This window comes from Phaenicophaeus curvirostris, chromosome 9 (genome assembly GCF_032191515.1).
Source record: "Phaenicophaeus curvirostris isolate KB17595 chromosome 9, BPBGC_Pcur_1.0, whole genome shotgun sequence".
NCBI classification, from domain to species: Eukaryota; Metazoa; Chordata; class Aves; order Cuculiformes; family Cuculidae; genus Phaenicophaeus; species Phaenicophaeus curvirostris.
The window spans coordinates 26,719,648-26,747,332 of NC_091400.1; the positions used below are offsets into that span (position 1 = coordinate 26,719,648).

Genomic DNA, 27,685 nt, shown 5'->3' on the forward strand with positions numbered 1-27,685 from the left:
TGATAACTACAGAGATTTTTCTGACACACTGGAAGCAGAAGTTGTAATGAGTTACACACCTAGCCATGATGAGGTTCCAAATTCTGCATGTCCAAATTAAGAATTTTCCTCTCCTGGTCCAGTGTAAATACACTAATTATGATAATCTGAGTGCACATTTTGTTATGGAATAAATGTTCACAGGGCATCTATTTAAGTCCATGGAAGGAATGCAATCAAGTTCAGAATTTGGCCTAACAGTGTTTTCCTTGGCTGCATTAGACACTGTAACTTCTGCAGTGAAGCATGTCAAAATAATTGGTTTGGAAGAAGCAGCAGGAGAGTTGCTGTTTGAACAAATTTCAGAAAGTCTAAGGTGGTCTGCTTTTCTGTGCCCTGTTTGTCTTCTTTCCTCCATCAGGCACCAAATGAATTGCTAGACAATGAATTGTGCAGATAGCAAAATATGACAGTTACTTTAATAGGGATTCCTGCTGCTAGTAAAACCGTTATTTGTCTGATACAAATGGGAAATGAAAGGAACATGTAGAAAAAAGCTAACCCTCAGCTTTGATCTTAAATGAGGACTTAGCTGAACTGCAGGACAATGCACTTCATCACAATTTTGCCACCAAGCAAACAACTGAACGGCTAAATTAAAGTGACATTTAAGACTGCATAAAGCAAAAAATGTCTTTAAAGAAGACTGGTGTATTCCCTAATATCAACATGCAAATCTCGGATCCAGACAGAATTATGACTGATGGAATTGTGGAAGTTCTTTGTTCTAGGCAGGATTATACTTACAGTAATGTTTTTCAGAGCTTTACACACACGTGCAAACAAAATCTGTAGGTGTTTTGGAGTTAGTTTACTGTGTTGTCAGAGTTTGACCTTGGCCAGGTTTCTCTAAAGCCTCTTAAATCAGGAGATTACTTAATGGATGAGTGGCTCCCACCCTCCCTAGTTTTTATTTGTCATCTGTTTCCTCTTTTTAAACCCTTCCTTCTCTCACAGCATCTTGCTCAATAACATTGCCTAGTCTCGTGAATCAGGTTTGCAGAGAAAATACGTAAGAACTGTCAGTGATGGAACTTTGATGTGCTTCACACCACAACTATGCCAACTGCAATGGCAGCAGAAAACATTTCTCAAAGTGAATGTGCACCTATTAAACAACAAGAGGCTTTTACTTCAAATACCAAGAAGGAAATAAACGAACACTAAGAATGCTTGGATGGTTACTGGGCAGCTGGGGAGATTCCTGGGGCAGACTGAAGTGCCAAATGGAGCTGTATTAGTAATCTCTCTTTATCCTAGGATGGATCTTCTATTTATAGAACTATACAGCCCTTCAAGCGACCGTAAGTTTACATACGCATATGATATGGGAGCAACACACGCATTTTACGTGTTAACTGCCTCATAAAGTCTGAAGAGGCTCCCGAACTTTTACTAGACATATTTTAAATAGTACCAAAGATTATATCCATCTGGTTCTCTCGGCTGATGACAGGCATTTTCTTCTGAATAGCCTTCCCCTCTGTGTTTTTGTATCCTTGCCAGGATTGAAAGAAATTTGTCCTCTACCTTCTGCTTCCTATGTATCTCCTACATAAAATCCTCAGAAAAGAACTCCTTCACAATTCCAGATCACAGCAATGAGTCTTCTGGGTCATACTCAGTCCAGCATACATTCAACTAAAAGTCATTTATATTCCCCACAGTGACATTAACCTCCTATTCTATATCTAGAAAGCAACAATTTCATAATGATGCTATTCTTCAACAACTATCCAAAGCCAGAATTAGAAAAAAACTTCTACTATTCAGTCTTAACATTGAGTCACTACTGGAATTGGCAATCTATCAGCAAAATTATGTTATCAAATTAGAGAGACGCCTGAGATTGCAGGGAGAAATATTAAGGATAAACAGCAGTTGCTATTAAAGCTATATGCATCAACCACACAGAGAAAATGTAAATGTAAGTTTAGATTAACCCAGCTAATTGTGTTCTCTGATGAAAAGATACATGAGAAATTTGAGGAAATTCTCTGGTTTTAAACAGTGAGGCATTGATTTGATGGTTGGACCTGATGATCTTAAGAGATCTTTTCCAGCCTCAATGATTCTCTGATTCTGTCTCCCTTCCATGTATGTACAGTCCCTAGCGTAACAGGGCCCAGACCTTCCCTGGCCCTGTACCTCAGGGTAATCCAAGTATTGCAAATAAAGGATCAGCATCAAACAGGACACCAAGCAGTATTTTGGGCAAGTGATACAGAAGACTGGTATAAGGAAATCATCCAGGTACTAAAATGAGTTCCTAATAAAAGTACAAATAGAAAAAAAGGAGAAACAGACATAAGAAAAAGATAAAATTTATTTTAAAAGATTCTGGCCATGTCAGAGAAGAACAAGACACTATCTTAAGTTTCCACTTTGAAATGTCTAACATCATCTCATCTAACTCTGGTGCTCTGTCTGAATACCACAGATCAACAGAATTGACATGAAAGCACAGATTTCAAGTTCTACGCTTCTCTGCCCTGCAGTCTAGGCAATAATTCTAGCATTCATTGCAGCCTCTGAAGAGATTTGCAGTGACAGTGCAGAGGTAAAAGCTCTGCAGACAATAAGGTACCATTGGTCACGTCTCTTTGCGGGCCCCTTATCCTTTTTTATCATGCATGACCCTGTAAGAATGTGCAATACGATAGTCCTGAGGGGAAAGGCACCAAGGTGTCAAACTGAGCCTTTGCTGGCTGCAACTGAGATATGACACAAAGTCATGCCATCTTATGTAAAGACTGATAAGAGGGACGTGTGCTGTTCATGCTGCATCAGTGCGTAATTAGAAAGTCTTGTGCTTGTATTAGTAGGTACACTGATAATCAGCCCTCAGGAAAAAAGAATCCAACAGAATGGAGAACTGAAAGTCTGAATATCAAAAGTAGCTAAATCCTTCTAAAGAAGGAAAGGCAAAACCCAGAGTTGCTCTAAGATAAACAGCTTTTCAAACAGCATGCTTACAAGTACCTTTCCCAACTAAGGTGTGAATCAAGCTGTTGTGGAAGTTAGTGAATCAAGGAATCTCATGCAGGAAATTAATTCCATTGCACGTATTCCTCCTGTGACCCCAGCCTGTTTGCTTGGAGGACTAGAGAACTTCTGTCTGTCGGGATTTTATTTTTCTGTCTTGTCTGTCAACACATTTGAAATAAAGCTTTAGCACAGCACAAATATTATGGTCCCAATTCCCAAGTTATTCTCTTCAGCGCAAATGCCAGTATTTCAGTTTGGCTGTTAACTACTTTGTAGCAATACAAATGAGTGCAAACCTGCCTGCAATGGTAAATCAGAGTGTGTATTTTCACCTCAAGCGAAATATCAATGATTTCTTCTCAGATGACGTTTGGAAAACATACCTTTAATTTACAACAAGGTTCTAAAAGCTCTTCCATTCCCTCAACAGTTTCATGTTAATGTTTGTAGATTTTATGAGTATGGAAGTAAAACTATGGATTGCAGGCAGCCTGGTGCTCTTGTCCCTATTTCCTTCCATCCTGAAGGGCAAACTCCCTGCTCTTTTTATCAAAAATAACAGCTTACAAGTCCACCTCACCTTTACATTTGAGAATCCCTATGTAATGGGTATGGCTGGAGCCAGCAAACTCACTTCACAACAGAGAGAGCTGGAAGGACTCAAACGTAACTTGCCATCTTGCAAAGTCCATGTGTAGCACATCATTCACTTTGTACCAGACAGTCCTTTTCTGCTCTGGTATGTGAAAACTCCAATGCAGTATTTTGAATGGCACATAAGCTTAAATCACAGAAATTAAAGTTTGAAGATGTCTGTGTTGGCACAATAGAGACAACAAGCCCATGCTAGTGGCAGAAAGTCAGGAGAATGATCCACAGAATCAAAATGATCCATCTACATTTATCTATAGTTCACTTAATCAATTCCTTGTCCTGACAAACCTATGAAGCATGGAGATCCATTAAAAAAACCCCCACAAACGTATAATGGATTTAGGAGAGACTGGCCTTCGGATTTCAGAGTTGTACGCTTATTTCAGTGGGAAGAGGGGATGACTACAAAAACTGCTGAGGTAAACATCAGTTAATACCAAAAAATTACCTTTCCCCTCCCCTTAAAACATCTTCTGTTTCCCATTCTAGCTTAATGTAATAGATATAACAATCAACTGGGAAACACTTCCCACATGTAGATAGTGCACACAAGCCAAACAGCTAGAAGGTTTTTGCATGAGTTGAGTTAGAGACAAAGTATTTGTCAGTCCATAGCACAGGTATTTCCATAGTGGACTGCAATATTACAATACACAATTTTGTGAACCCATCATCTGAACTGATATTAGTAAAGGAAAGAAGTTTAATCTATTTTTGTCATACACTTGTAATTTGAGTTATGACAGTATTTTCAGTATTTAGTAACACAGGCTGATGTTTCCAAAGCCTGACTTATAAGCATTCAGTGCCATGGCACTTGCTGATACGTTGGCTATCTTAGGTATTTTTTCCAAAGTGGAGTTTATTTGTAACAGAAATGGTTTTGCCTTGTTAAAAATGAAAGTGCTCCTATTCTGCATGAGGCCTATTACATACATGGCCCATTTTCATGAAGGGCACTAATCCTATTACAAGTACTAAATGCCAATTAATTCTCCTTTATGAGTTATGATAAATGATTATTTTAGGGTGAAGCTATACATTTTCCAAAGGGTCTTTATCACTGCTATGCTGACAGGACTTTAAGTATGGTGGTATGCTTAGTACTACCCTAAAGTAGCTGAAGTATGTGCCACAGCAGGTGCCACAAGTAGAACATAGATTCGCTTTGACATTAGAACTTAGGGTATGGAGTGAGTGCAGAACTGTTTGACGGATTTAAAAAGAGCATATGTTGTGAATGATTTGGAAAAGCAGAGCCTTTAGGGTATAGCACTAGAGTCAAAGCTGACTGAACTTGAAGAAATCCTGCCTCGTCATGGCAACAGCTGTCTGTACTTTACGGTCATCAGGGTATCTGTCATTAAAGAAATATTTTGCCACTTCTAAGGGAAAAGCTCACTCAAGTATAACCTCTCGGTGAAAGTGAGACCAAAATATTAAAATACGTTGTTTGAGCTTTACAGGATACATTTCTGCCACAAAACTGTGAAATATTATATTTGCTTCTGTTTTACAAAAGGCAAAATATAACCCATGTTTATTTCACATTCTTGGTAATCAACTCTTTGAAAAAATTAATCCTGAATTTTTGCCCCAACTCCCAGTGTTGTTGGTAATCAATATATTCCCGGGCCTTCAGGCATAAACAGAATTGTAGAATTGTTAGGGATGTAAAGACCTTTAAGATCATCAAGTCCAACCATCAGCCCAACAACCCTATGACTACTAAACAATGTCCTGAAGTGCCATGCCTACACATTTTTTAACACCTTCAGGGAAGGAAATGCCACAAAGTGGCAGACAAGATGACAGCTATTACCAGCCATGAGTTTATATGTCCCCAACCTAGATGGATAAATTCACTCTAAAACAGCAGGCAATCACAAGCCCCTCCCTGTTAGCCACAGCCATACCTCCCTGCTGATACCCACACATTTCTTGCATCCATCAGCATGCACCTGGCTCCCCAACTTTTCATAAGGATTTGGAAACAGTCAATATAGTTGTGACCAGTAAAACGAGATTTCTTTTATGAAGTATGTTTTGAAGCTTCTAGAAGTTTTTGCCTTTGCAATGTCATCCTACAAAGAAGTTGACCGTTCACTTCCTAACGCCTGAGCAATGATATAACAGTATCTAGTGCTCACTTTCAAAAATTACTACTGACTTTTCTTGATCCATCTGCAAAATCAATTTATTGCTTTGTATATGAATTAAGGTCATGGATAACTTGTAAAAATGAAGTGAAATATCTAACCAGTCTACCTGATTGTCATTTTATAGACTTGAGGTATGCCAAAACTGCAGCTAAAATTAAAAATCTGTGAAAAATAATGGAATTATCTCAAATGCCACTAGGGAAGCAGCATGTATGCTTCTGTAGATTAACCCTGAGATATATACATAGGCAGAAAACCTCAACCTCATCTCTGATTTAAAAAGTGGAGCTAGATTCTCAGATACCACGTTCTATTGTGTTCCGTCTCCTTAATGGAGTTACACTTTTATACCAAGGAAAAATATCGTGCTTATCTCTGTGAGTGTAGCATTTCTCTTACAGAAGGAATTTTAACTTTACATTAAATGATAATTTTTCCAGCCTCTCTTTATACACAAGTGATTGAGACCAGCAGTGTAATCCTTCAGTTCCTAAGGCTCTCTTGACAAACATATTTCCCCTGTAACTTCATAGAACTAGTGGAATTATACCAGGAATAAATCTGCTGTAGTATCTTCAGTTACCCTATTTGGAAGCCAGTCATTTGCCTGACCTTCAGTGCAATGCTAAAAACAGAGTTTGTCTGTCATCAAGAGCCAGTGAGATTTCAGATAAAGCAGAAGTCATGGCTCCTGCAATGAAATTCCAGGAGCGTCCATCAAAGGCTTGCCAACAATAGCATCTCACTCGGGCAATACTTTCATACTTTGATAAAAGTAAAGGGGGAAAGAGAAAAGAGATTTGACATTTGGAATTGAGCATGTCAGAGACTTAGTACTCAGTCCAAAGTATGTGAAACCAAAAGAGATCTTTAATTATAGTCTACTTAAACTTTTATGACTTTAATAGCTTCGGTTCTTTAGAGGCCTAATCATTTCTCACACTACTGAGAATTTACATTGTTTGGTTTTTTTGCTTCTATTGGGAACATCGCTTCTTGTTACCCACACTAGAATGTATTTAGAATAACATACAAAATAACACAAAATAAATCATCTTTGTTCTAAACTCAAACATAAATATTGTGAGCAAGCACTGAAGTGGAAGCAGGACTATTCATTCTCCAAGTTTCCAGCTTCCTTGTTTAACTTAAAGTAGATGAATCTTGTGTTCATTAAAATAGGAGGATTGTTATAGAAGGACAGTTGCCAAGTAAGATTTCCAACTTCTTCCTTATAGTCCTGTGTCAGTACGTTGCCTTACAGCACTCTCTCTTCTTTCAGACTTTACCCTGGGATTATTCTTGACATTACTCAATCCAAACTTAAAGTTCAATATACTATCCCAGCCCTAGCAGGATATTACCAAATGCTTTGGTAGTGAAAGACAAAGATAGCAAAAATTACCAGTCATTTCCACATGTATCCTTGATACCCATTAAAATATACAGTTTACTAACAACTTCACCATCTTGGAATATATGCTGACACTTCATGCAGTATTCATGCAGTTTGTCCAGTCCTGTAGTTGCTTCTTACCTGAGTTTCTACTTAGAGGAGACAAACAGGTATGTTTATGGCAAGACTAAAGACAAGAGTGGATTGGATTGAAGCTAGCAAAAAGGATAACACGCCATCTTTAATGTGATGTTCTCATATCACAGAATAGATAATCTATATTTTAATCAGAAAATAAAGATGAGTTCTAGTCTTTCTCTCACTAGCCTCTGCAATGAAAATTAGCCATAAAAAGCAGAAGATGGAGGTGTCAGAGCCAAGAACAGAAGGGAAAAAGACAATAAATTTCAAGACTATGTCAGGCATTGTGAAAGTTGTGTTTCAAGGGCAAGTAGATGTTAAGTTTCATGCTATCAGTTTTTAAGTGCAGCTTATAGGCACCTCTCCTTAAACATGCAGGCATGTTACACTGTTATGTTATCTAATTAAATTAAGAATTGTCACAGTGCAATACAAAGTGATATAAGTCTCCCAAGGGAGAGAGGGAAATGTCAAGAGGCAATTTGTCTTTGGTGCCACAGTTGTGCTCAGTTCAGTCTGAGATGCTGAACGTGTTGGGCAAGTTTTGCAAATTCATCCAAGAAGAAAACATCCATGGCCATGAAAACTATTGTCTAACTAGGCAAGGCACACAAAAAGATTAGCAAAAAGAAATACAGCACTACACTTAGGACAAAAATCCAAGTCACCATGTTCTTGAATACTAAAGGGCAAAAGTAAAGAGCATAGACTTTTACTTATTCTGGTAGCAAAGCAAGATAAACTGGCCAAAATGTAAGTCATAGTATGAAAAATTACAGAGAAAGGATATATATATAAAAAAACATTATATATATCTTATGACTCCAGGGAGACCTTATAGCAGCCTTCCAGTATTTAAAGGGGGACTACAGGAAAGACAGGGAGCAGTTCTTTGTCAGGGAGTGCAGTGCTAAGGCAAGGGCTAACAGTTTGAAGCTGAAATAGGGGAGATTTAGATGAGATGCTAGGAAGGAATGTTTTTCCTGTGAGGGTGGTGAGGCACTGGCACAGGTTGCCCAGAGAAGTTGTGGCTACCCCATCCCTGGAGGTGTTAATATGAGGCTGGATGGGGCTTTGAGCAACGTGATCCAGTGGAAGGTGTCCCTGAACATGGCAGGGGGATTGGAACTGGATGATCTTTAAGGTCCATTCTAATCCAAATAATTCTATGATTCTATTTTATGTCACTATATATATATATACACACATAAAACTATAATTATGTCATTGTATATATATAATTATATATATCAGGAGTCCCTGTTCATCAGAGGCATATGAAAAAAAGGAGGGAATTTTCTATAGGCCACTTGCATACAAAGGTAAACACACAGGTCCCGGGCAGTGTACAATCAGGAGGGAAAATGGGAAGAACAATTCTTGTATACCAACCAAAAAAGGAAAACTAAGGTCAACTAAAAATGTACCAAGGTCAATGCAAGTCACTGCCTTTTTCATCTGTCCTCAGGCCTTGATTTCTTTCTAAACAAACATGCTTTTACTTGATTTCATATTCCCTATCTTTCTGTTTATTTATGCTTTTCAGAAATAAGCATAGGGCTTCAGAGCTTTTAATATTATAGCTGTACTTAATAAATATATGAAAATATTCAAATAAATACTAAGAAACAACGAGATGTTTCAACTTCACCTCTTCAAAGTGTTTACCATGAGCTTTTGTGGGGTGGTAGAATACAGCCAGAAAAAAAGCTTTTCTCTTATGACATGCAGAGAAAACTAGTTTTTACTTAGTATCACATTAATGTAATTGTAACAATGGTGGGAGGTTTGGAAGATGGTATGCACCCTCTTCTTTTTTTTCAGAGAGACTTTGTCAGTTTGGGGGCTTTTCTTGCTAGTTCCTGATCCCTGTTGTGTTATTGTAAAATTGGGTTGTATTGAGTGCAAAGAAATATTATAAAGATTATTTTCCACATATCTCTCTTTACAGCATTAGTAACCACAGGACAGCCTCATACTAGTGTGAACATATGGGCTAGATGGACACTACTCAGACAGTAGCTGAGAGCAGATACTCCAGGGGAAGATTAGCACTAAACTGAAATAGGGGAGATTTAGATTAGATATTAGGAAGAAATTTTTTACAGCAAGGGTGGTGAGGCACTGGCTCAGGTTGCCCACAAAAGTCATGGAAGCACCATCCCTGGAGGTGTTCAAGGCCAGGCTGGTTGAGGCTTTGAGCAACCTCATCCAGTGGAAGGTGCCTCTGTCCATGGCAGGGGGGTTGAAACTGTATGGTATTTAAGGCCCTCTTCCAACCCAAACTATTCTATGAGAAGGATTTCTGGCATCCAGGCCAGAACATTCACTGCAGATGTTCTAAAATTCAAATCCAACATGGCAAGTTTCTTCCCGAATCTTTTACCTACACATTGAACAAAGAAAGAGGCTTAACAATCAGCTACACAGCAAGAACTCTTCCTTGAGTCCTGAGCTTGGAGATGCATTTAATATTAGGACCCAAATAAATTTCTGCCAAACAAGTGGAGGTGGATCAAGACTTAATGTAGACAAAAGAGCAGTTGTGTTTACAAGTCCTCTTAGTGATGCTTTCCTCAGATATAAATAACCAAATGTTGTACCTCAAGTGTACATATACCAATGCAAGCAGCACAGTGAACAAACAGGAGGAACTGGAGCTCCATGCCAGTCAGAAAGTTATGGTATCATAAGAATTACTGAAGCATGGTGGGACAACTCACATGACTAGAGGATAGCAATGGATGGCTATAGGCTGTTTCACAAAGACAGAAGGAAGCAAAGAGGAGGAGAAGGCACGGAAGAAGAGAAAGAGGAGTCACCCTTTATGTTAAGGAGAACCTTGGATGTACAGAAGTCAACTACAGCAACTGTGGAAGTCCTAACAAATGCCTCTGGGCAAGATCAGAAGCGTTGTCTTCAAGATCTTACAGTAGGCATCTGCTACTGACCTCCAAACCAAGATGATAAAGCTAATGAAGCATTATTTGGGTTGCATTAGCAAGCTTTGGGTCAACAGAACCTGGTTCTTATGGCTGACTTCAACTACCCAGACAGTTGCTGGAACAACTGGAACAGCAGCTCACATGTCATCCCTCAAATTCCTGGAATGCAGACAGGACTGCTTCCTCATACAAATCCTAGATGTGCCAACCAGGAACGAGGCACTGCTGGACGCTACTCACAAAATAATGAAACCTGCTTTGTAATATCTCAGTTAGTGATAGCCTTGGTTGCAGTGATCACAATACTGTGGAGTTTGGGATCCTGTTAGGCACGCTGAAGGTTAATAATAAGACAGAGGTTTTAGATTATAGAAGAGCAAACTTCAGCTCACTCAGAGCTCAGGTGGGAGGGATTCCATGGGAAGCTTCCACAGATGATAAAGAAGCAAGTGAGTGCTGGCAGTTTTTCAAGAACGCTCTCCTGGAAGCACAAAAACACTTCATCCCTTTTAAAGGTAAGGGAAGTTGGTGGAGTGAGACCCCCTTTAACTCTGAGCTTCTGAGTCTGCTCAAAACCCAAAAAGTAGTGTAGCAGAGAGAGAAAAGTTAGCAATTACTCACTGAGAAGTACAAGGGCTTTGCCAGGGACACATCCAGTTAATAAGGCAAGTAATTGTAAGCGTTAAATTATATTTACTCCTTTGTGCTGCTCCTGGCCTATAAAGAGTTTTAATAAAACAAAAAAGTCACATACCAAATTAAGTAACTGAGCTAAACACTCAGAGTGGCAGGAGAAAATAACATCTACCCATATCACCAAATGGCATGACACTCAGATCCCGCTCTTAATTCCTTCCCCATGGGAAGGATCAGCATCTCACACTGTACTTATAAAATATAATACTGTACAAGAGAGTGTCCAGTCCACTGCCTCCTTTCCAGGTTGTCTTTAGGACACATGAACTCCAGGGAATTGTGGGTGGAATGTATAAAAGATCTTATTGCAGCTGCTTGTACTGCACCTGTTCAAGGGATAAATTAAGCAGCTAAGTTCTAGTTTTGGTTTCACTCACTGCCAGTGCCTTGATATGCAAAGAAACGATATACCACCTCCTCATCCTGTCAATCATACTGCAAATATGTCTTCAATATTGTGGAAGTGATGATCACTACTTTTTTTCACCAGGAATGTTCCCACAAGCTGGGATAACCTCTATGACAAGTCACACACACTGGGAAAAACCAAAACCACTTCAGATCCTTCCAAAGAGCAACCCTGTTCATGTAAATTATCAGTCCATAGAATTCCTACCATCCTCACTAGAAAAGCAATTAGAATTTGGTCTAGATTAAACTGATCTGAAATTAAAACTGAATTAATTCACCAATTTTCTAGAGCTTTCAGAAGGTTTATTTTGCTTTGGTTTTCCCCACAAACTTTTTTCACCTCTGACTCCCAAAGCTAGTAACATGTTGTCCTATTGTAAAGAAGAAATATTAGATCTGTGTGAATTGAAGCTCCATATCTTATTGATGTGAATCTGATGTGGTCTCTCTGTTGCCATCTAGAACACACATCTACATCTTCCGCACCCTCCCTGGGCAGCCTGTTCCAGTGTTCCATCACTCTCACAGTAAAGAAATTTTTCCTCATGTTGAGGCAGAATTTCCTGGGCTCCCCTTTGTTCCTGTTGCCCCTTGTCCTGCTGCTGGGCACCACTAAAAAGGGGTTTGCCCCATCCTCCTGACACCCACCCTTTCCTTTAGTTATTTATACTCATTGATAAGATCCTCTCAATCTTCTCTCCTCCAGGCTAAACAGACCCAAGTCTCTCAGCCTGTCCTCTTAAAAGAGATGCTCCAGTTCCCTCATCATCTTTGTAGATCTCCACAGGACTCTCTCCAGTAGCTCCTTCTCTGTCTTGAACTATTCTCAGCACAGAAGTTATATTGGTATTAGTTTCACCTTGGGTTCCCAGCACAGGGTAAAGATGACTTTTTAATACAGCTATACATGTAACCAGAGAAACAGGAAACCCCACAGCTACACAGAGGCCAGTTGTGAACCTCCATAAGGTAGCCCGTTTAGCCAACTCCTTCCTGCACCCTTCCACCTGCATATTCTTTCTCTTCACTGTTTTATAAGAAATTATAACACCTTGTGGAAAGGTCTGTAACTTTCACTTTCCAAGCGCAGCCTTCATCTCTTTTTTCAGCACCCTTGATCTGAACATGATTGAAAGCTGGGAGTAAAGAAAGGACGGCTGCCTGTGGTGAGGGTGAATGTGTGGGGCAGGGCAGGGAAAGGCAAGTAGGGGAGGAAGCCCACATCAGCATCCCAGGCACACAGAAGGAGGTTACAGCACAGTACCATGCCACACAGAGCAAGGATGAACGCCAAGGGCCAACGTTAGGAGTTTCCTGCATGACCACAAACAATAGGAATCAGTACTTGTCCTTGCAGCCAACTACTACCACCACAGCATACAGTTCTCAAGTGTAGGATAGTTCTTCTCTCAAAAGAGAGGAGAGTTCTGCTGGGCCTCAGGGATGAAACAGCCAACTATCCTGGCACTCTAATGCTCTGTTCTCTTTCTGTCAGGGGCTTACTTCCAACAGCCTGCTACCCACCACTCTGCACACTCATCCTGAGCTACTGACAGCAACATGCCAACACAGCACATTCTTAAATTTTAGAAGTGTTACACTGAAAAGAAGCAATACTGAGCAGCAGGCAATCAAACTGAGAAGAGATTGCTGTTCAGAGAGGTTTGGTTTGTTGTTGTTCAAACAAGTCGTGGAACGTAACAGACTTTTGACCACTTCTTGTCATAAAGAAAGCCAGGCAGACACATAATAGAGAGATCCTCATCCGCCCCAACCCATACAGTTGACAAAAGGATTTATTTTTCAATAATTTGTTAGATAATTTAAGTAAAGAAGTGAGGTAAGAGTCTTCTAGAGTTAATATTAGCCAGCTCTGATGAAAGAGAACATCTTGTTTCAGCTGCCTATTTCTTTTTTAAATACCTGCCATGGTACCAACTGCCCTTGACCATTTTTGAACCAGCTATGACTAGGTAAGGAGAGAATGCTGACATTCTCAAATAGAGCAGGATGGTCCCAGTGACCCTCAGGATCAAGAAAAGGCAGCCCAAATTCACCCTAATACCAGAGCATTCTGATTTGGCACTATGTACCAGAATCTGGGGTTACACGTAGTATTTTTGGAGTTTTGGATACCATGTCCCATTCCAGAAGCTTGAGGTAAATGTAGCATTTGTTCCAATTCAAAATAGCTTCCTAAGTTACAGGATACCTTAAATATAGCATGAGAGTCCCACAGAGGCTTCTGAAGAGTGTGCATGGCACCCTAACCAGGTAAAATAAGTACTACAATGCCTTACAGTTATTTTTCTTCATGCCACAAAGACTCATTGTCATTAATGCTGGCTTCAAACTGAAGAGCCATAAATTGTTGCAAGTAACTGTGTGCCCTTAAGCCTGTTACCTTGAAGGAGAGTAAGGGTTTACGTCTGTATTAACAAGTATGGCTAACCAAGAGCAGCAAGTAAGGGAGCCAAAACAGCCCAGCAGCTGGAGCTTGGACTCTGAGCAAGAGAAAGGAGTGGATATGGTGCAAGCGTACGAAAGGCTGTGTTCCTCCTAATCCTCAGCTGCTATTGCTACAAATCAAGTGTATTTGGAAGGATTTTGGGGAAAGGTTAAAACCTATTTATGCACAGTGTCCAGGCACTGAACACCTGTGGCATAGATGATCACAACACCAGCCACGCATGTGGGAGGTGCAGAAAGTAACTCTACCCTTGCCAGGGGATTTGCACGCCTTTAAGACATTTGACCCATTACACCTTCCTAAAAGAAGAGCAATATCTCATTGACTTTTTGGAAAAATGGCTGCTAGCCACTACTAACAAAAAAGAGGAGTCACCTTGTATGACGCATGTCCAAGATGTCATCTGGAGCCATTGTAAGCTGGAAATGAATTATTTTCAGCATACGTAATTCCAGAAACAGAGTGCTTACACTCACAGTCAGTGGGTGAAAAAAAAAAATTCTTTCCTCCCCTTAGAAATAAGACCTGGGTACACCTCTTCGTGAATATTTCTCAGAAGAACACAGAAACCGCTTCACATTTGGGAGGGGGAAATTATACTCTTTATGGATCTAAAAATGAAAGCTTTTAGAACTGTTCCCAAAGGATACCTAACAGTAGGGCTGGACTAAGCTTCAGGGAAACCTTTATATGATGGAGCTTTTATTTCATTTAGGACCTTAAGTTATGACAGCGGCTTAGTAAAATACATCCGCATCATCTATGCAGCACATTTTGTCAGGCAATACCCATTTGCTTTTAAATATATGATATTATGTAAACCATGGATCAACACAATGTGATTGAGCAGCACACTTGTTGACATCTTTGTCCTCACTGTGTACAGGCAAGAATTAAATTCTTTATGAACTGCTATTTATTAAGTATTATAGCATATTTTATCAAATTAGCATTTAAGAATTGAGACAATTGTAAAAAAAAGCTTATTCTGAGATTTTACTCTCAGGTAGCCTTTTTAAGGTTTAAATCACACTAGTACAGAAGAAATAATCCTTTAAAATGCTGCACATAAGTCATCCTTTTTCAATTAGCGTAATTTATTTCAAAGCATACCATAGTTGACACTGCCATGTTTTAAATTCATTCCTTTCCTCAAGACTTGCAAGTATGGATTTATACCACGTTCAGCAAAAATTCCCTCCTTCCTCTCCCCTTCTCATGATCTTTCAATGGGGATAATAACTTACCTGTACCTTGAGCATCTGGCCATTCCTGCAACAAAACCCAGTGAAAAAACAAGAGCCGTTATCTCATATTATCTTAGACACTATTTAACACTATGCATTAAAAGGGTGGCATCTCAAGCAACTATAGGCAGAAGCTCCTAGTCACCCACAAATGAACTACATCAAATTGTGTTCTCAGCTAGCTCCAGCCCACTGCAAATGGTACATTATAGTGAAGATCACTGCATTTTGTACACCATGTTGATACTTTCACAGTGCTACTAAAGCTTTGTGGGTTTTCTTATAGATTTATAAAATAAGATATGCTTTATGCTACTAATTAGACAACACGAGTGACCAGATGGGAACTGCTCTTGCTGGTAAAGAAAGTTAATGCTAATGTATTTGCAGAACTAATTTCCCTCTGTATTCTGGCTGGGGAACATTTTGCAATAATGTATTCAGAATGGAGCTAATGACAGGGTTATCTGCTGTGTTACAAAGACAGCCATTTAGAGAGATCAGACATCAGACACTAATAAAGAGTTTCACCTGAAAAAAGCTTATTGTGCATTTTAATTATAAAGCACTAACAGTTCAGTGGCTTTAAATTAATAAGGCAATGGTTACCTCCTACTATGCTTACTAGTTCTAAAGAATCTGCAAAATTATTAACTTTAATAATAACTAAGTAAATCTGAGGACTCTGTGAAATACTACATGAACTATATTGTCAAATAAATAAACTCCAGGTCAAGGGCTGGGCAATTTGTCAGGCTAGAATATGCAGTTGACAGGGAACATCGTTAAATGTTAAAACAAGATAAAAAGAAACATTACTCATTTGAGTTGCAGATCTGCTTTGTTAGATTAAGAAAATATCTCCTCCTCCATAAAGACAAAAGACAGATGCTTATCTCCACTTGTGAACTTTGCAGTTTCTCACCCGGCTTGAGCCCATGTTTCTCACAATCAATACTATGCCAGGGTTATGTTCCCCTCCCTTTTGCAGGAAAGCAAGCTGCAAAGTCACTGTAGAGTGGTTTTTTGGCAGGAGTAGTAAGCTACCACCAATAAACACTGACCACGTTTATAACCGAGTTGGTAATTGCAGACATGCCGTTCAGCCCAGTTATTTAATACACTGAGCATTTTTCACAGATAACGCTACACAAGCATTGATGATTCAGATACAATCACACGCCAAAGAGAAAAGCCGCATTTAGCAGGTGAAATAAAGAAAGGGCTTCAAACCCACAGATTAAGTATTATGTGTCAGAATAGTCAGAGCAGCAGGTTTGATGATGCAACATCCTTTAAGCTGGTACCTCAGCCACTACAAGCCATTATTGGTACTAATCCGTCCTACATTGTAACAGGGCTAAATGTTTCTCCTGAAATTCAAAACATGGCTAGAACTGAGAAACAGAACCCTAAATAGAGCTGTGCATTATGTCTGCACAAATACTGTGCAGAACACATAATACTCTTTAGATAGCCCTGGCCTTCTGCAGTGAGCTTAGTATTTAGTGATTTATTTATTCAAACAAACAGATAAGAGGCAATGCCTTTCAGTTCCAAGCACATACTTGATTTAAAACAGAAATAATTTGACCAAAAGTTCTAGTTAGCTCCTTCCTGGAATTTATTTGGTTGAGTACAGTACATGCATTCAAATCCCACTGCATTATGATGCTAAAATTTATATAAAAATTATAATAAAAAGACTCTTCCCACCAAAATCCCAAGTTTAAAGAAAAAACAACAAGATTTTTCAGAATGTTCACTGCAAGGTAAGAAACCCAAAGCTTCTTACTTGTATCATGACTGCTTAACCACCAGAGAAAAAATAGTACATCTTGGGCTGGAACTGCATTGTATTACATAAATTGGGTATTTGTTCTTCTAACTTCTCTTAAAGTCTTAGCAGCTCAGGTGAAACATCCATTGGGATTCTCCTCAGACCTGATACAGTACTTTTTATCAAGACAAGGAATGCTGTCTATCTCAAAATAACTAATTCTTTACATTTTAGAGCACCTCCACAGCCAAGTTTAAACCTCTGTTCAGATTTTTTTAGAGCAGAGACTTAGATTAAGTCCCCAGAATCCAGCAGTTTTCTGATCCCCAGATGCCAGAACCCATCTCTTTTTCTGGTCCAAATAGATACTGTTTAAACAAAAAGCAACTAGATAATTTGCTCCCTTCCTCTTTGTCCAACAAACTCATGACAATTGTGTTTGATGAGAGATGCAACCATATCATGCCTTATAAGCTGAACCGTCATTTATAGTGTAGATGCTGACTACTGGAACATCTCAAACAAACAACAGTGAATCAGCAGTTTTAGGAGTTACTTGCAGAGTCCACACTCACTGCAATACAATCATTTCTGATAACTGTGGCTGTAAAGATACCAGAAGTGGCTTGCAAATTAGTTTGAAAGCAAAGATACCATCTAAAGTAACCAGCATTCTCTCATGATACTGACACGTTTGTACAAATAACAAACAACTTCACTTAATAAAATTCAGAATGCTATCACTTTGGATGAGATGCCTCTGTTGCTCTATATATACACAGTGGAAGTATTTTATTTTCCTCTTACATGGAACTATTAACTATATTGAGTTAAATTGTAGAAGACTGGAAGAACGTGAAACCACTCACGCATAAGAAATTGCTACAGCTTATCTAGACATAAGACAGTCACTACATTAAATGGCTCAGTCTCCCTCCGAGAAGTTGACTCACAGTCATTTGAGTTTTGGGGGAAACACCTCTATTGAATCATAGTATAAAAAGAAGGCTCTTAGAGGACACAAGACTTATCTGTTAGTTTTGTAGAATATCAACTATCATAAATACTGATCTATAGCTTTTAGTATTGTGAAGGACTTCACATTTGGAGACAAACAAACCCCATGAAGTTACAGTTGCAGCTGTGGAACAACTACTCAGCAGTTTGATTCACCAGAGATGGACACTTAAAAGACAACGTGGGATCACTATTTCAACTGAACTTGTTAAATGTCTTCAGTTCAGTCAATACAGGTAAACTGCACTCTTCTCATTACAATCTATGCACAGCATATCCAAACAGTTGCAGAATGCATAGTGTCTGACCGAAATAATCTGAGGGTTCCTTGCACTTAAGCATAGAAGACAAAAAAGCAAAGAGGGACTCCCTTCACCCATCACTTGCCTGTTGTAAGACACTGATACACCATGTGCAATAGGCCTGCAGGAAATGAATACTCTCACATAGCTCGCCTAAAGGAAACGCAGTTACTGAGAGAGGCTGACATACGTGTGCTAGGGAGCAGAGCAGTGACAGGAAGCAATCAGGAAAATATGCTGATTAAATGAAAGAGCCCAATAAATGTGAGAAAAGCCTTCCTGCTCCTCCAGATGCATGGTCTGCAAAATGCTAGAGTAGGGCTTCTCCCCCACTCCCTCTCTGAGAGCTGTTTCAGGCTGCTTGTATCAGAATAAGTATACAGACCAGCTAATTTCATTTTTTTCCTATTACTGTTTGCCATTTCCCCTCATTATGCTTACCTCATCACCAGATTTCAACTTCTTTCTCATTTAATAGCACAAAGCTAAAATAGTTCTCTGATAACTTTTGTTTTCTTTAAACACTGTCTCCTTCAGCTTCAGGCTCTGGCTTTTGATGTGGAACCCAGGCAACTTTAAAAAAACCTCTCTATTAGAAAATACAAACCTGCACAGATAAAAACAGAGTGAATACACCAATCATGAGTTACTGCTCATTTCTGGATAGTATTGCTGCTATCTCAGATGATGCACGCCTTTCGGCTCAGTGCATCACCTGCAAGCCAGTCTGTCTCACGAGAAAAGCTTCCTGTTCAGCCATTCATGAATCAATCATGAAGAGGGTCTGCAATTGCGTCCATCCATGTAAAATTGTATCATCTTAGGTAACATGGCAGCACAGCACTTAGATAATTAACTATGCCTAAAAGCCTTCTTACAGAGGATTAGGTCTATAAAATTAATGAATTCTGCCTGCTTCCAGACAGTGCATGCAAGCAGTAGGAGAAAATAACCTGATTTGCTGCCCACGTCAACTTGCAAAGACCAGATTTATGCATACGATTACGCCACTGGTGACAGCTCTTAGCACTGCCAACAACCTGCAAGTCTCATTCATTTCAGGTGACAGATGCTCAGCTTTACTAAAAAGCTGTCAATACTGTTTTCCTACCTCTGCTGCCTGCCCATGACATCTCAGTAACAGAATCTGTGCTAGATGGTAGGATGGTCTACAGGGTGGGGACTGGAAAAATATTGTTTTAAATATTTCCCAGATTATTTTCTAATGTCATTGTTAAAGGAATGTGAAAGCTGCAGAGTGACCTTAATTATTCTCTACTTGTTCTTGTCCCCACCCTCCTACATTAGTCAGGGAATTATTTTTAGATAAAGAACAGATAAGCAGAACAATCCATTTCAGGGGAACACATCTTCACCTGCCACCCAGCTGACTGACTGTGACTCCTGTGTCTTATGCTGTAGAGTATTCAGCAGTGAGCTTATCACCTGGACCTACCTGAAGGGAAGAAGATACAGCATCTCAGACAGTATTTTAAAGAATCCTTTAAAATTGAACTGTTGGGCCAAATAGCTCTGAGTAATTCCCTTCCTTGCCCACTGTTTTAAGAGCATTTTCCTGAACAGAAGCATAAGCGATGCCACAATCTTGTATTGTGCTTTTGTCAGTAGTCTTTGAAGATCTTCAGTTTTTTTTATTCCCCTGCTTCTCAGGTGAAGTGCAAGCTGAGTGGGAATTGTATGAAGCTGGCCAACACAGTGCAGGGTGCCCACTTTACATCTAGGCGTGGGCTGTCTTCATATTGCCACGATGCTGGCTTCCCCTTTCAGGAGGGTCCTTGGAAACACACAGACATAAAACTATAGCTGGGATGAACAATCCCAGTGCAGTAGAACTGTTGCTGTCGTCTTTCTCCAGAGCTCAGAGGGAACTCACGGCATGACTTATGGCATGAGTTGGCAGAAGAGCACAGAGCTTCCATGAGGAAAGAGGAATCTTTTTGTTCTCTGTGGCCCACTCACAGACAGTCTTATTGCTTGAGGGCAGTTAGAGTATAATGAGAACGTCCACATGTAAGCCCTGTCTGCCTGCATAAAGGGTGCCTGCACATATGTAGGCAAAAGGGTACATGGTATTAAAAGCAACTATAAGACCCTTTAAGTTGAACAGTTTAGGACTTCTCTTGCACGTACAAAGTCTAATTCTATCTCAGGGCAGCTGTGGATGAAAACCAGTCCAAACATAAGTGTACGGCATCCACTGGCAAAATTTAGAGCTGTGTGCCCTTCCCAGGAAGAGGATTTTCTTCATAGTTATCTTCCTTCCCCCACTGCCCCTCAAGAATATCTTGAGAATATAAGCACAGCTTTCCTTTTCCACCTTTGTAAGATTGCAATTATGGCTAAATTCATGGCTCAACTCACTTACGACTGGAAATTGTTCATCAAGGGAAATATCCGACCTGTTTGGAGACACATTTATGTAAGAGACGCTAAAGAAAACACAGACTTCAAGAATATTATCATTAAAAGCCGTGTATTACACTCTGTCCCAGTTAAAAAATATCATGACCAGCAGGCATTCCTACTCCAGCTCCCCCTGAAAGAGACTACGTTCATTTCTGCATGCCTGCTTTTCTTCCCTAAGGCAGACAACAAAATTCAATCCCATCCTAAAGCAATGCTCCCAACTAAAAACTGGGAAAGAGTTCAAAACATTTAACAGTGTTTTCTGACACTTCTCCTGCTGGAAATGCAGCCAGCTGTGTGAAGAGGCAATTCCTTCACACCTCTGGGAATCCAGGCATTGAAGTTTCACTCCTGCTAATCATACACTCTCAAAATCCCCATGAGAATCATACAGTCTTCGGGCACAGCGAGTATACTTTGAGAGATTATAGCCTGAGACAATGTTTTTTTTTTTGAGAAACAACTGGTTTTTAATTTCTGATTGTGTCATAGACAGTGCAAGTCCTCCAGCCCCTGACTGACAGCCTCTCTCTATTCACTGATGACTGTGAATCATGGCTGTTGGAGGGATATCGATTTAGTACCCACAATGTAACAGACTGTATTTTTTCATTATGAAAAAACAGTTTTCAAAGTAGCATAGATGGCTCTTTATTGTGGTGGAGCAGACCTTTTGTTCGCATTCTTTTTGTTTGTCTGATTAAATCATTCTGGTATTCCTTTTAAACACTGTTATGTAAGTAACCTCTCTTGTCTTCACACTGCAAAATAAGCCTTCTGCAGGCGATTTGTGGAGGAACCAAGACATTTCTAAAAAAGATCTGAACTTTCTAGAACAGATTTGAGGCTGTCAGAAAGGAAAAAAAAAGGAAAAAAAAAGGAAGAGGGAGCTGCAAGAGGCAGTAGAAAGCAGAATTCCCAAACCATGAGTTACACAGAACTATCTGGTTTGATAAGAGAAGCATAGGTAAGGGAAATGCTTACAAATTTCCTGAAAACTACCTAGTGTTAAATACTTCTAAGGAACTGAGCTAATTCAGTTGATAAGAGCACTCCACTGTAACAACTTAAAATATTGCTCTTAGGAAAAAAAAAGACAGCTAGGAAATAAATTTATTAATCTGTAATCAACAGATACACCAGGTAATTAATTATTAAATCACATGCTGTTTGTCAGTTGCAAATGGAAGGCTTCTGCATAATTTAAGACTGTGTTTTAAGTACTATTGAGTCTTCTGCTTGACATGTCTAGTTTTCATCCAATTATTGCCCCCTGCCCTGGCCCCAAAAGAGGGGACATGTATCCCTGTCTTTCTCCAGCTTTAACACCCGGACTTGACATATTTACAAGAAGTCACGTGCTTATTTTCTAGAAATAAAATTCTATATTGCCATTCATAGTTGTTTCTCTCCCTTCCCCCCAAACTGACACCAGTAAGGCCTGTATCAGCAGCAGAAGAGACAACACTGCACAGAAAGGAACTGGATCATCATTCTTAAAAATATACTAAACAGAACTGTCTTCCTGAGGCATCATCAATGACAGGTTGTACCTTGAACTGGTATATTTAAAGCCCACGTTACTTTTTCTTTATTCAGATCTAGCTGCAAAGATGTTCTATATTGCTAAGGCAGAGTGTACATATGATTCATTCACTGCTGTTTTCCAACCTAAACAAATTCAAGGAGGCTTTTTTTTTTTTTTTGCTCACTTACTCTGGAGATGGTCAAGGGCATGTTGAAGTCCTTGCCCCCTTGCAGACGGAAACCCCACGGTCCAGGTCCATTCAGAGTCACGCTGTAAGCCATTATGCACCTCTTTCACAAGGCAACAACAAGGCACTGCAAGAAGAGAAGGATGGGGTAGACAGAAAAAGCGTGAAAAAAAAAGCACAATAAGAAAAGGGAAGAGTTTTATATAACGGAAGCAATTCTCTTCCTGCCTTGCCTGTTCAGTCGTGCTCTGATATCACCTAAGAATAGATGGGAGCTATAATGCAGATGCTGATATCCCAGCTGAATAGGGCCCATAAAAGGTTTGTAACCAGACACCTACTATGCAAAGACTTCATGACTCAGAGGTCTAATATAGACCCCAGGGAAGGGGACAGATCTTTCTAGGCTTCTAAAACCCCTCTTCATGCTCAGTTACTCTATGGGCAAAACACATTTTGTAATAAAACAAGCAAGCAAATTCTCATGCTTAAGTCCCAAACACCCCAACCTCTTTACTAATCTGTTAACAACTGTATAGCCACATGTAACTTGCGCTTCAGAACATGTTTCTCACACTGTGACATATAATGTACTACAAGCAAGTTATTTTTACACAGAACTTCCCATATGTAGCAGGAAAGCCCCCCCAAGTGTTTACCCTCTTTTGCACTGCTTTGTTAAGCTGAAGATAAAGTATATACTACAAGCAGTTAGCATCACAAAAAAAACCCACAACTTCACATTTGGTCCCCAGTTCCACAGCCCTTTCTTTCTCAAGGGAAAATTAAAATTTATCCTCCTTGAATGCAGGAAGAGGTATTATGGGTTATTTCTAATCAGCATTTAATTTCCATGGCAAAAGCATAGTTTCACTACATATCTGCCTCATTATTTTGACAGGGGTCTTCTAAAAGCATGACACTTTAGTGGAAGGCTAAGAATACAAATAGCTAGCTAACTGCTTCCATAATTCATTCCTTGATTTTTCATAATTTATATTCCATTTGTGGTAGGTGTTCCATAAAACTTTATAAACCTTGTTCAGTAACACGTGATAGCATTTCTGCCTTAGATTGGCAATAGCTAAAATATATAGAACAAGAGGGAAAGGGAAAAGCTGTTGGTAGAACTACAGATGCAAACAAAAAGCTTCTGCTGTCGGTAAAGCTATAAATATTAAATAACCCTTACCCCTTTCAAGTCATTAATATGTGCAAGACCTCCAGAACTACTTTCCTGTATCTCCACAGCATCCCTGCTTTTATCCTCTGACTAGAAAGTAATCCTTGCTATGTTAAGGTGAAAACAAAAAGCATGGGTTACTCTGATAACCAAAAGGCAACCAAAACCACATAGTGCACTGGGGTGAGGCAGCTAAATTTGCACGTTGATAATGGGTCACTCTGCCCATTTGCCTACCTAAAAACATGATAGAAAATCTGATAGTGAAATGGCAGAGAGAGAACATTACCAGGGCCTCAGCCTTTATCAGAGGAGACAGTCAATAATTTTTCAAAACCATGTTTACTATTTGCAGTGACAGAACAGCCATTTGTATAAGGGAATAATTAAGCTCCACACAGACACTACACTAAACCACATAACTGTGTATTTTAGTCAGAGGTCCAAAATGAACCACAGCAATCCCGGTGGATTTGAATGAAAGTTACACTAAGCCAGTAGAACTGCCCAAACTAAAACCAAAGCAAATAGCAAGGCACGGCTTGAAAACAAAATGGTTTTCTTATGTCTCACAAATACCTCCAGGGGACATTTACATTAGCAGCATTTGTAACCTGCCCTACGGGAGTCCAGAACCAGTGATGTTTGGATGGTGACTTTGAGGGGAGACAAAACTGATTTGTTGCACTTCAAATGGCAGAGTTTTCAGGCCTGTCAGTTTATCTCGTGGGTCTCTTATTAAACAAACACTACCATGCAATTTACTTTTTTTTCCAAAGGTCACACGCACACATAAAACATTGAAGGTAAATTCTCATTATATTATTCCTTTCCTTTTCCTAGCGATTCACTGCTATTTTGCAGTGCCCTTTCTTGGCTCCTTTTCAAGGGTTTAGGAGAATGGGATAAAACAAGGAGCAAGAATCACAGAATCACAGAATAACCAGGTTGGAAGAGACCCACCGGATCACCGAGTCCAACCGTTCCTACCAAACACTAAACCATATCCCTCAGCACCTCGTCCACCCGTGCCTTAAACACCTCCAGGGAAGGGGACTCAACCACCTCCCTGGGCAGCCTGTTCCAGTGCCCAATGACCCTTTCTGTAAAGAATTTTTTCCTAACGTCTAGCCTAAACCTCCCCTGGCGGAGCTTGAGGCCATTCCCTCTTGTCCTGTCCCCTGTCACTTGGGAGAAGAGGCCAGCACCCTCCTCTCTACAACCTCCTTTCAGGTAGTTGTAGAGAGCAATGAGGTCACCCCTCAGCCTCCTCTTCTCCAGGCTAAACAACCCCAGCTCTCTCAGCCGCTCCTCATAAGGCCTGTTCTCCAGCCCTTTCACCAGCTTTGTTGCTCTTCTCTGTACTCTCTCCAGAGCCTCAACATCCTTCTTGTGGTGAGGGGCCCAGAACTGAACACAGTATTCGAGGAGCGGTCTCACCAGTGCCGAGTACAGAGGGAGAATAACCTCCCTGGACCTGCTGGTCACGCCGTTTCTGATACAAGCCAAGATGCCATTGGCCTTCTTGGCCACCTGGGCCACTGCTGGCTCATGTTCAGTCCCTGTCAACCAACACCCCCAGATCCCTCTCCTCCAGGCAGCTTTCTAGACAGACTTCTCCTAGTCTGTAGCACTGCATAGGGTTGTTGTGTCCCAAGTGCAGGACCCGGCATTTGGCCTTGTTAAACCTCATGCCATTGGACTCTGCCCAGCGGTCCAGCCTGTTCAGATCCCTTTGCAGAGCCTCCCGACCCTCCAGCAGATCGACACTTCCACCCAGCTTAGTGTCGTCTGCAAACTTGCTAAGGGTGCATTCGATGCCTTCATCCAGGTCATTGATGAAGACATTGAACAGGGCTGGACCCAGCACTGAGCCCTGGGGAACCCCACTTGTCACTGGCCTCCAGCTGGATTTCACACCATTTCCCACCACTCTCTGGGCCCGGCCATCCAACCAGTTTTCCACCCAGGAGAGTGTGCGCCTGTCCAGCCCAGAGGCTGACAGTTTCCGAAGCAGAACGCTGTGAGAAACTGTGTCAAAGGCTTTGCTGAAGTCCAGGAAGACCACATCCACGGCCTTTCCCTCATCCAGTAGCCGGGTCACTTTGTCATAGAAGGCGATCAGGTTAGTCTGGCAAGACCTGCCTTTTGTGAACCCATGTTGACTGGGCCTGATCACCCGGTTCTCTTGCATGTGCTTCATGATAGCACTCAAGATCACCTGTTCCATGACCTTCCCTGGCACTGAGGTCAGACTGACAGGCCTGTAGTTCCCTGGATCCTCCCTGCGGCCCTTTTTGTAGATGGGCACAACATCAGCCAGCCTCCAGTCCAGTGGGACTTCCCCAGTCTTCCAGGACTGTTGGAAGATGATGGAAAGGGGTTTGGCCAGCACATCCGCCAGCTCCTTCAGTACCCTAGGGTGAATCCCGTCCGGCCCCATAGACTTGTGACTGTCCAGTCGGGCTAGCAAGGCTCTGACCACCTCCTCTTGGATCATGGGAGCCTCATTATGCTCCTCTAGCTCCTGGGTTTGTACACAGGCGGAACGACCCTCCTTACGACTAAAGACTGAGGCAAAGAAGGCATTAAGTACCTCAGCCTTTTCCTCATCCCCTGTTACTGTTGTCCCTTCTGTGTCCAATAGGGACTGTATGGTCTCCCTAGTCCGCCTTTTATTATTTATATATTTGTAGAAAGATTTTTTGTTATCTTTCACTGACTTGGCCAATCCAATTTCTAGCTGAGCCTTAGCCCTTCTGATTTTTTCCCTACACAATCTCACTTCCCTCCTGTAGTCCACCCAAGAGGCCTGTCCCTTCTTCCAGAGGCCATAAACATTTCTTTTCTTCTTGATATCCCTCAAGATCTCTCTATTCAACCAAGCTGGCTTTCTCCCCTGCCGGCTTTTTTTCCGGACCACGGGGATGGCTTTCTCCTGAGCTGCTAGGACCACCCCTTTGAAGAGCTCCCAGCCCTCCTGGGCTCCCTTGCCCTTGAGTACTGTCTCCCATGAGACTTCACCAACCAGCCTGCTGAAGAGATCAAAGTCTGCCCTCTGGAAATTTAATGTTACCGTCTTGCTAACCACCCTCTTCACTTCACCTAGAACAGAAAATTTTATAATCTCATGGTCGCTTAGTCCTAGGCGTCCACCTACCGCCACATCCCCTACAAGGCCTTCTCTGTTCACCAACAGGAGGTCCAGGAGGGCACCTTCCCTGGTTGGTTCATTCACCAACTGTGCAAGGAAGTTATCTCCCACGCACTCCAGGAACCTCCTAGACTGCTTCCTTTCTGCTGTGTTGTACACCCAGCAGATATCAGGCAGATTGAAGTCTCCCACCAGAACGAGAGGCATCGATCTAGAGATTAACCCCAGCTGTTTATAGAAGAGCTCATCAGCTGCTTCTCCTTGGTTGGGTAGTCTGTAACAGACTCCCATCACAAAATCTACCTTCTGGTGGGCTCCTCTGATTTTGACCCACAGGCACTCAACCTCCTCATCTCCACAATCCATCTCAGTGATGTCCAAGTCCTCCCTTACAAAGAGGGCTACCCCACCTCCTCTCCTACCCTTCCTGTCCCGCCTGAAAAGCTTATACCCCACCATAGTCGTACTCCAGTTATATGAGTCGTCCCACCACGTTTCCGTGATGGCAACAACATCATAGGCCCCTTGCCCTACGACAGCTTCCAGCTCTTCCTTCTTATTTCCCATGCTGCGTGCATTGGTGTAAATGCACTTCAGCTGAGCTGCCGAGCCTTCAGCCCTCCTAGAGGGACCAGGGTTCGTTCCCAACTGCCTGGTAACTGGATCAGTTGACACCAGAGTGCCTGCATCTCCCTTAACACCCCGAGGTGTGTTCTCCCCCACTTTTTGTGCGGTGAGGTACTGGTGGTCCTCGCCCGCGCACCCTCTCCCAATCACCAATTCCCCACATCCAGGCTCATTCCTGTCTAGCCTGGGCTCAACCCCCTCCCCCTTCACATCTAGTTTAAAGCTCGATTTATGAGCTTGGCTAGGTTTCTGGCAAGGGCTTTAGCCCCCCTAGGAGACCCATGTGTCCCGCCCTTAGCGAGAAAGCCTGGGGGTGCGTGAGCCCCCCCAT

The 27,685-nt window shown here is 41.1% G+C and overlaps 1 protein-coding gene across 10 annotated transcripts in view; it reads right to left on the reverse strand.

Moving 5' to 3' along the window:
- Positions 1–23,675, reverse strand: part of LDB3 (LIM domain binding 3) — a 120,599-nt gene extending 96,924 nt beyond the window's left edge. For 9 of the 10 annotated variants that reach the window (XM_069863496.1, XM_069863493.1, XM_069863500.1 and 6 more), the window contains exons 1-2: positions 22,624–22,727; positions 22,392–22,517 (exon numbers count right to left, since the gene is read on the reverse strand). In XM_069863496.1, the coding sequence (XP_069719597.1) occupies positions 22,392–22,484 (93 nt within the window). In that variant the 5' untranslated portion in view covers positions 22,485–22,517; positions 22,624–22,727. Of the gene's footprint in view, positions 1–22,391; positions 22,518–22,623; positions 22,728–23,582 lie in introns of those variants that run through there. The other variant, XM_069863489.1, reaches the window with a different exon arrangement.
- Positions 23,676–27,685: the final 4,010 nt, after the last annotated feature.